Source organism: Eschrichtius robustus, chromosome X, assembly GCF_028021215.1.
Source record: "Eschrichtius robustus isolate mEscRob2 chromosome X, mEscRob2.pri, whole genome shotgun sequence".
NCBI lineage: Eukaryota > Metazoa > Chordata > Mammalia > Artiodactyla > Eschrichtiidae > Eschrichtius > Eschrichtius robustus.
The window spans coordinates 67,838,629-67,848,567 of NC_090845.1; the positions used below are offsets into that span (position 1 = coordinate 67,838,629).

Here is a 9,939-nt window from a genome sequence, read left to right on the forward strand (position 1 = left end):
GGCCCTAGAGCACGTGGGCTCAGTAGTTGTGGCTCGCGGGCTGTAGAACACAGGCTCAGCAGTTGTGGCGCATGGGCTTAGTTGCTCTGCAGCATGTGGGATCTTACTGCACCAGGGCTCGAACCCGTGTCCCCTGCATTGGCAGGCAGATTCTTAGCCACTGTGCCACCAGGGAAGTCCCTAAAGTCATTCTTGATGCTAGAATGGGTGGATGTAATTAGGAAAGGGAGATCTGCAAGATAAAGCAGTCTTCATCTGAAAGGGCAAACCACCCACTGGCTGGCTAAGAGAATGAACACTCAGATTGCAACCTCAATTATATGTATAAATTCCCACTAAAGAAAGACAGAGCATGTTATGTTATTAACAGATTTAAACCCATATCCTTTCATATTTATTTTGCTTCATTATGATGAGTCACATGATGATTCCAAATAAAAGCAAGCAATTCCCTGATTTATAATCATCCATTAAGCAAATCTTGATTGCTTTTTGGACCTCAGAATTACTGGGCCTTGTTCATCCTCTTTGAATCCCTTAAATCAAAAGTGAGAAATACAGTAAGTTCAATTTTTTATTAATAATCTTGGAACAAATACATTAACAATTCCTTAGAGTTATACAGCATTTTTACAATTTTGAAAGAACTTTCACATATACCAATTAAACCCTCACAACATCCCTGTGAGGTAGGCAGGGTTGGTGTTATTTTCCTATTACTAGTGAGGAGAACAAGGCTCATGGGTGAAGTAAGGTCACACGGTTGGTTAGCGATGGAGCCAGGACTAGAACCTAGGCCTTTTGACATGCCTCCCTGAGAACATTCAAGTAATGGCATCCTATGCTATATAATGAACATTTCTCTCCTATGATGATCAGATCTATTTTTATAAGTCTGGTATCACCTTTTCCTAATATCCAAAAACACTGAATCACAGTTTTGATGAGATATTTCTTCCCTGTTACTGGACTATTTCTCTTTGATGTATCAAGCACCATCCTAAGATAAAACTTACTTGTGTTTTCAGTTCTGAGGATCCTTGGCTATAAGTTCTAAATTATGATATAAACATTTATTGTAGAAATTCTGCAAAAGTATTCCTATGTTGAATATGTCAAACTTACTTAAGCAAAAACAACACAAGCCTGTTTATATTTTTGAAAGCTTTGCAGTCTTTCTCAATAAGATGTTTAGATGTGTATAAATGGAAAATAGGGAAAGGTGTTTAGCAGCATTACTGGGAAGCCTATGCAGAGTGCACCTAAACGCAAGTCACATCACACTAATTTGTTTGTGTTGGCCTTCTAGAGGAAGGAAAACCATTAGAAAACTTTCAGGTTTGATCCCATCTTATGTGTGACATCCTCAGCAATAAGCTGGAAAAATCTGAATTATACCAATAGGGGGGTTCAAGCAGTAGTGATCAAAGCATATATATGTATGGTAAAAAGGAAGAAAACACTTGCTCTTCAGTGGTTTTGCCTAGGTCCAGTGTAAGTATACTTATCAAGGCAGATTTTAAGCTATAGCATCTTTTGTGTTAAATTTCAAATTGTGAAATACGGTGGAGTTATCAACTTGGAATATAAGACTGAAACTGAATGTAACTGACCCCAAACTACCTGTCAAAAGCAGAGTAATGCTCAATGGGCATAAAAGGCAAGGGATAAAACCCAACTGCTCTGGTATGGAGAGAAAAACAGCAAATGCAAACCTTCTGGTTAAAGTGAACCATAGACCATCAGGCATGTAAAGCAGGTTTTAAAAATATGAAAATGACACCGAGCTGTATTATCAGGAATTATATTCCTAAAGTTCCAGTTTTGGCCTTTTAAATTTAAGAGCAATAGGGAGAAACCTAAGCCTGTGGGGAGGAGGTGGTGCAGAAAATGAATGGGATCTAGAAATGGGGCTGAGGAGGTGGGAGGTTAGGGAACATCAAGAAACAGCTTAAATATATTCAGAATGGATTTAGAATCCCTCTAAATCCAACCTCTCCAAAAATATTTGCTAAATTGAGAGATCTGATCAAAAAAGTTGGTGACAATAAAAGTGACTATTTTATCTTACAAAAGAAGTATTTAAATATAGATTAGAAATTAGGCTGTTAAAGATTAGTGCACTGATCAGGCTGTAGAAAGTGAAACTTAAGTGTTGCTGTCAGATACATTGCAGAAAACTGCTTCCAAAAATAGAATTACCGTAGCAGGACTCAACATTAATGAAACCATTAAAAAACAAGCACTTAACTTTTTATACTTGAAGCCTAATGAAAAAACATTGGTACCCTTAAGAAATAAATATAACACTTTAAGGTGAAAGATATTGCAGCTACATTTAAGTTTTCGATCAAGAATGTTCTAGTTTGGTATACTGGGCTCAAAACCAACTACACGTTTGAAATGCATAGAGACTACACTATATTCCTTACATAGTATCATTGTCATCATCTTCATGTTTTCTCTTCAGTGGGTTTGATTCATTGGCCGTGTTCTGTGATGAAACCATGTTGGTGGTAATAAGAATATTTTTGGGCCCAATCATTGAAGGATTAAGCAGAACATTTTGAACTGCAGTTGTTGCAGGAACTGTAAACAGAGGAGAAAACACCCCCAAACTAAGAACTACACAGAATCAGAAACATATGGTAAAAAGTATTCAACAAAGCTGAAATGTAATTCTAATAATAATTTCTTTTTTTAAGGTTTTTAAAATAACATTTATTTCTTAAAAGTTAACATGTGCATAATAGGAAACCAAAAAACACAAGAAGCAAAAAACAAAGTCATCCATAATCACAAGCAGTTTACCGATTGATGTGTCCTTTAGGTCTCATTTATGTATCTACATAACTAAGCATCCATTTTTATGTAATTAAGATCATACAGTTATGTATATGCTTTTTCACACATCATGAATATTTACCATTTCAAAGTCCCAAAGCTATGAGTATTTTGACAGCCAAGAATACACTATACCAACTCAATCTGGAAGGAAAAAACATAATCCTGCCTTTTTTGGCGACAAAAATTTCATAAATCACAAAAATGGCAACAGGCCTCTAGATAAAGAGTTATGATTAAAATACTACACTCCCTTAATGTTCAATTAAAAATGAGACATAAAGCAAGAATACACAAAGTAAATGCTTCTAAGAGTAAAAAGTATTCAACAAAGCTGAATGTAATTTTAATAACAATTTCAATAGCATGAAGTAAAACTATATCATAGTAGAAATAGATAATTATACTGCATTAAGAGTTAAATTACATTTTTTAATGCTTTAAAGTACTTAAATTAGTATCTAGTATAAGGTTAAAGAAGTTCTGTTAGTTTTTTGTTTTTAATTTACTTAAAATTTCAATTAGTTCTCAGTCATGGGAAGCAGTGCACTGGATTCATCATGGAACATACTAGAGGCACATGTTCAAGGTCAGGAATCATGCTTCCTTACAGACCAATATTATGGTGTACGGTTAGGTTTCAGAAGATGTGAAATCTAAACATATTCATGAATAAACTATGTTATAACAGAATTCTACTTATATTATTCTAACTTTCTACATATACTTCCGTGAAATGAATAAAAGTACAGTTTTCATTTGATATATACTAAGTTGTATTATTTTCTTGAGCTTTAACCCTAAGTGATTTTGCCTGAGATTTGTAGACCATAACTTATTTTAGTTCACAGGGTTCTTTGAGACTCTGATGATCATGTTGAAATCTCTCCCTTCCCCCAAAAATGTTACATATATGTAAAATTTCATACAATTTTAGTGGGTTTATAGACCCCCTCTGAAGAACCCAGATTTGCAGCATTACGGCCGCCTTCCTGTTACGATATTAAAACAATTTAATTATTACTATAGGAATACAAACTGTTCTGTTATCACAAATCATTCACAAATTTTAAAATTCAGAAAAATATTTTAAAAGAACCACTTTCAATCCCCCATGCCCTCCCTGCCCATCATGTTACCTGGTTTGACAGGTGTGGACTGAGAAGGTGGAATCTGCACCGTAAATCTTTGGCTTGTCACTGACACTGGAGGTGCAACTTTATTTGGGACAGACACTGTTTGTGGGGTTGCTGTAGTTGTAATTAACAGACCATGTTAGTTAGGTGACTTATTATACAGGTTCAATTTCTGCTCTCCTTTAGCTTACCAGAAACTACCTTCAAAGCACAGGGAATTAATGAAAGATCTGATTGAGTTTGAATCCAGGCTTTATCACCTACTAGCTGAGTGACCTTGGGCAAGTTATTTAATCTTTTTGTGCTTTTCTCATCTATCAAATGGGGATAACAATACTGTTTCATAGGATTCTTGTGAGAATTAAAATAATCCATGTAAAACTCTTCACACAGTATCTGGCACTGAATTTTAGCTACATGAAGTCATGAAGTTGAACATTTAAATAAACAGAATTAAAGGCCCAAGTTTTCTATTAATTACCTTATGTGGCACTTACTTACTTACTTACTTACTTACTTACTTATTTACTTATTTATTTATTTATTTATTTATTTATGGCTGTGTTGGGTCTTCGTTTCTGTGCTAGGGCGCTCTCTAGTTGTGGCAAGCAGGGGGCCACTCTTCATCGCGGTGCACGCGCCGTGCCTCTCACTATCGCGGCCCCTCTCGCTGTGGAGCACAGGCCCAGACACGCAGGCTCAGTAATTGTGGCTCACGGGCCCAGTTGCTCCGCGGCACGTGGGATCTTCCCAGACCAGGGCTCGAACCAGTGTCCCCTGCATTGGCAGGCAGATTCCCAACCACTGCGCCACCAGGGAAGCCCTATGTGGCACTTTTAATCTCTATGTCACTTGCTGGGAATTAGGAGGTGTCTACTATGCCCATGAAGCTAAATCAACATGCATCTAACAAAAGCCTAACATATCTCCATCTTTAGGTAAGTTTTCCATGTATTAAGGAGTGGTCCAAAGAATTTGGTGAAGCTTAATGAAGCAATATAAGTGTTTTATTTTGTCAAGAAAATTCACAGTAGGTGGACGTTTTCTTGTCCATTATCATAAGGAAATTGTTAACATTTATGTAAGTATGGAGTTTAGGTTTTAAAATTGAACAGAGTATATGCTTAGGTCTTATGCTTTATAAAACTCATTTAAAATTTTTTTAAAGTTTAAAACTTGCATCTTTAATAGTAGTTTTTAGCAGCTCCCTCACTGTAGACTTAAAAATCTCTAAAACATGTACAATAAATGTCTAACTAGGAATAAAAATCACAACTGATACCTAAAATTGGTTAACTTGCCAACACATGTAACTGATTAACACAGCCTAGAGTTTTTAAAAAGTTGGTATTCACTTAAGAGATATGAACCCACAGATAAACAGTATATGATCAAAAAGTTACACAAATTATATATGCAAACTCCTGTCTACAAAGGTCACATGCATATAATTAGAAGTGTATAATTAATACTATACCAGTCTGGTTTTAAAATGCTGAAATGTGAATTCACACCCTGAAAATATGAAGAGATTGTCTACACATCTCAAAAATCAAATGCTGCTTACACTAGAGCTATATGACATCTATAGTACTCAAGTTATAAGAGCTAAGAAATCAATACTGGTCAAAGAGAAGGGGATTTTTTTTTCTGAAAAGACTTTGACTATGAAAGAAATCCAGCAGGAACGTAGGACAAAAAAATCAGGAAATCTAAATCCATTATTTATGTGCTCCTTATTATCTAAGCAACAATGACATTATGGTTTCTAAATGCCATTCTCCACTAAGAGGAACCAGGGCTCTTTGGAGAAATGGCTGATTCTAGGACTGGGGTAAGGAAAATATAAGATGAGCTTGGAACATCTTGTGCCAGGAAGCAAGAAGTGCTCAAAGAATGATGGAGACCTGTCACAAAGGACACAGGAAACAGTTTGAAGGGGTGCTCACTGACCAATACAGGATAATCAGTACTACTTTTGAAAAGGTTACATCAAAAATGATTTTCTTTGATAGTCTTAAGCTTTTTGTATACTTTAAACTTATTTCTTTTGATTGCATCTCTTGCCAATTTACTCAGAAATTTAATTTCTGATAATAAGTAGGCTACTGCTGTGAGTTTGGCAACTTTATTTGTATAAAATCCAGAAAGAACACTGCTTAAACTTCTGTTTTTGCTACCATAGTTAATACTGGCAACAGTGTTGGGTAATGCCCAATTCTATACTCATTTGGGATCAGATATTCCTTGTCGCTTTCTCATTGTGAAATCTGATAAAATATGTTTATAGCTTTACTAGAGGACGAGTAAATGTATTAATGGCAACACATATCGGAATTTCTGACTCACCTTTTTACTTGGATTACAGTTCAAAATCAAGTGCTGAGGCACTTCTTTACCAGCCAGAAAAGCCATTTCCCTCTCCCACTTACCTATAGTAGGAGTGGTAGGTCTGCTACTAACAGCACCAACACTTAACCGTGGAACTAGTCTTCCTTGGTTAGGTCCCTAGGGGATTTAAAAAACAAATTAGTTTTAATGTTGTTCAGACTTGACACCTAAACTTAACCAGGAAATGAAATTAGGATTGCTGATGTGAATTATTAATAGATAATTGATGGCAAGAATGTCCTGTTTCTGTTCAGTGTTCTAATGCAACATTTAAACTAGGGTTTTCACAAATATCTATATATATACACACACATATAATACAAACAATACCTATCTATATAAACATGGATAAGAATATATATATAAAATATATAATTCTATATAGTTTTAAAGTTTGAGGTAGAGTGTTATTTGGGGATAACAGCTAACTTCCTTATGATTTTTTAATCTTAACTAGTCAATATCTTAACCCACTAAGAAACTTCCTTATAGTGGAATTTCAGAGGTACAGAGGTAGCCCAATGTGGGGAGAACTTTCTCAGTGGTGGGAGAGCCTTAGGTCATATTTCAGAAAGCAAGTCCAATGCTTGATGGTATATCATTTACTCTGTTATGGTATAGTGTAAAGATTGGTAATTATGAGACCTGGGAATCAGTCTTAACTTTGCTACTAACTTCATAGATGAGTTCGGGCTCACTTTCCTGATGAGTTAGATGAACAATAAAGTTCCTTTTAGCCCTAAAAATCTTGGATCATATATTCTATATTTTAACATAGCAGCTAATTACAGACATAGTATTTTCAAGGAACTAAATTTGAAAAAATCCTAGTAAATTATCTTAGCCTTTAATTTACTGCACTATTTACCCCTAACACATCTTACCCTTTTTAAAAGCTAAGATGACTAAATATTCTTACCTTTTTAATTAAGGACTTTAGCCTATAGTTTGGAGCAGTTAAGCAGTATCTGTCAGGTGGCAGTCTGGGTCCTGCATATGGCTTAATCAGTGGTAAAGGGGTTTGATTTTTCTGTCTTGCAATATCCAGTAAAAACTAAAAAAAAAAATCCTTATTAGAACTACAATTAAAAATTATAAGTAAAATGAACTTCAAATAAAATTTTGCTCACATCTCTCGGGGGAGGAGAGGTAAAAGATTGGTCAGCCCGACACTGGATTGCCAGTCTCACATCATCTGCATCAACATTAGGTTTCTTAGCATGGCTTGAATAAATTTTTGCATCATCCAGAATTGAAGTCACATATCCTTTAAGAACAAAACATTATTTTAAACATATGAAAATAGCTTAATATTTATGGCCAGTTTTCTTAAAAAGTTTCACTAATTTCCAGAAAGTTTATGAATTTTGGTTCTAATATCTAATTGTCCTATCTATATGATCAATTTTAAACAGATATCACAATATACTGTTCCCTAGCCTGAGCTCCTTTTTACTGCTTTCTGGATTCTATAACATTAACTGTTTTTTTTTTCTTCACATATTTTTAAGACTTTATTTTTGTAGAGTAGTTTTAGGTTCACAGCAAAATTGAGGGGAATATACAGAGATTTCCTATATACTCCCTGACGCCATACATGCATAGCATCCTCTATTATCAATGTTCCCTGCAAAGTGGTGCGTTTGTTACAACTGATAGTCCTACACGGACCCATCGTAATCCCCGATAGTCCGTAGTTTATATTATGGTTCACTCTTGGAACTCTACATTTTGTGGGTTTGGACAAGTGTATAATGACATGTTATGACATTAACTGTTAAAGTATTTTGGTTGAAAATGTTCTTACAATGAACGATTTTTAAAATTCACACGTTAGGCAATTTTGGTGTTTTGTTAACTTACGGAAAGCAAATTCCAACATTTGATTTATAACCCTTGGTTCGTACTCCGTAATTCCCATATCCTTCAGGATCTGTGCCATCACCTGTGGGTTCAAATAAAAACGCCAGATGCATAATCTAGGTATAGAAATCAAGACTGGACCGAAGGTAGTAATTATATTTATGATACAAGGTTCCCCCTTCTCTGGGTTGCAAACTTGTACTCATCCTTTTCCTCCCAAGCGTGTGTCAGGTTCACACCAAATCTCGTCTTGATCTCTTTGCTGTAAACTTTTTTTTTTTGGCGGGGGTGGGGGTGGGGGTGGGGGCGGGGGCAAAGAGAAGAAAGAAGGCCCGGGTTGGCTTTCCCAGTCGAGGTAGGGGTGGTTACAGCTGGTTGTCATTTTCAGATGTGGCGACCGGGGTAGCTTTGCATCAGAACACTGGAGGCGCGAGCCAGGATTCGCAGACGGGGCGGGACGACTAGGCGGCCCGGGCCCAAGGCCCAGGAGACAAAGCCGGGCGGCCGGCCTGCGCATCCGGCGGGCCGCCAGCCTCCCTCCGGCTGGGCCGCCGGGGTGGCGGGAGAGAGCCCCGGGGTCCAGGGCACTCGAATCTCCAGCTCCTGGCGGCCCTGGCATGGCTAAAGTCGACCCGCGAGCCCATCATCAGGTCCTCCCCCCGGGCCCGCCTCTCGGGTCCCCGGCTGCGGTCGCGCCCAGCCTCGCACCCCGCCTCGCATCCTTCGCACTCACCAACGCATCTCTCGGAGCGTTCTTGGGAGGCGCCATCTTGCCCGACTCCATGTTATCCTACTGCTCGTCATCCGGGGAGAGAGGGCTGCTCGCGGATTCCTCGCTCAGGCTCCACCCCTGCGGGCGTGGAGGGCGGGGTTACCGCGCCGGTCCTTTTGCTCCTCTGGCTGCCGCTTCCCAGCCGCCCCCCCGCCCGCCCCGCGGAGGCAGAGGGAGGCCGGGCTAGCGGGGAGCCCACGGCGCCGAAGCCTTCCCCGAAGAGCCCTCGGCCAACGCTTGGAAGACCGATAAGTTCGCCTTCCCAGAGCTGTTCCCCGGAAAAGTACACGAAAAGGGCCACCCTTGTCTTTTCTGGGGTCCCTCCTCACGTCCCCTGCAGCCACCCTGGCCCCTTCCCTCTCCCTGAATGTCTGCAGAGTCCCTGCCTCCACCTGCCTTTGTAGTAGTGCTGCCTGGTCAAATGCAGAAAGCCCAGTTAAATTTGAATGTCAGATCAATGATCACGTTTTTAGCATAAGTTTATCCCAAATATTACACGGGCTATACTTACACTACGAAATGATTTATTGTTGATCTGACATTCAAATTTAACTGGGTGCTCTCTATTTTTATTTGCTAAATCTGGCAACTCTACCCTATGGTCTGCTCTCCACCCAGCAGGCATTTGGTCAGCTCTCCTCACACTCAAAGCCGTGTCATAATTGCTCATTTCATACTGATGCAAAGCTAAAGCCTTTGACCGCCTGCAAGATTCGCCGCTGGAGCCCCAAATGCCTTCTTCCCACTTTCCACAGAACAGCCTGAGTGTCTTTCAAAAAACATGCATCAGTTAACTGTCTCTGGCTTTAAGTGTCCCAAAGAGAACTCTTCTTCCTCCACATCCACCAACGCCCTCCATTTCTGAGAAATGCACTCTGACCCACCCAGGCGGGAAGAGCCGTCAGCCATGTTATGCTCTTTCCCGTACAAGCC

The 9,939-nt window shown here is 38.8% G+C and overlaps 1 protein-coding gene across 2 annotated transcripts; it reads right to left on the bottom strand.

Annotated features, from left to right (window-relative positions):
- Positions 1-371: 371 nt before the first annotated feature.
- TAF9B (TATA-box binding protein associated factor 9b) lies at positions 372-9,055 on the bottom strand. Of its 2 annotated transcripts, XM_068533719.1 has the most exons (8): positions 8,968-9,055; positions 8,235-8,316; positions 7,502-7,638; positions 7,291-7,425; positions 6,413-6,488; positions 3,984-4,094; positions 2,433-2,589; positions 372-536 (listed from the first exon to the last, which is right to left on the bottom strand). In XM_068533719.1, the coding sequence occupies exons 1-8, from the start codon at positions 9,016-9,018 to the stop codon at positions 506-508; spliced, it is 780 nt and encodes a 259-aa protein (XP_068389820.1). In that variant the 5' UTR covers positions 9,019-9,055; the 3' UTR covers positions 372-505. The 2 variants fall into 2 exon arrangements, with proteins under 2 accessions (XP_068389820.1, XP_068389821.1); XM_068533720.1 differs by lacking the exon at positions 372-536 and having other exon boundaries at positions 561-2,589.
- Positions 9,056-9,939: the final 884 nt, after the last annotated feature.

Excerpts from the sequence above, each read along its gene's own strand:
- TAF9B (XM_068533719.1), bottom strand. The coding sequence starts at position 9,018 with ATGGAGTCGGGCAAGATGGCGCCTCCCAAGAACGCTCCGAGAGATGCG. Across the intron at positions 7,639-8,234 it reads AATGTTGGAATTTGCTTTCC|GATATGTGACTTCAATTCTG; the intron begins GTAAGTTAACAA and ends TTGTTCTTAAAG. Across the intron at positions 6,489-7,290 it reads TAAAGTCCTTAATTAAAAAG|GGACCTAACCAAGGAAGACT; the intron begins GTAAGAATATTT and ends TAAATCCCCTAG.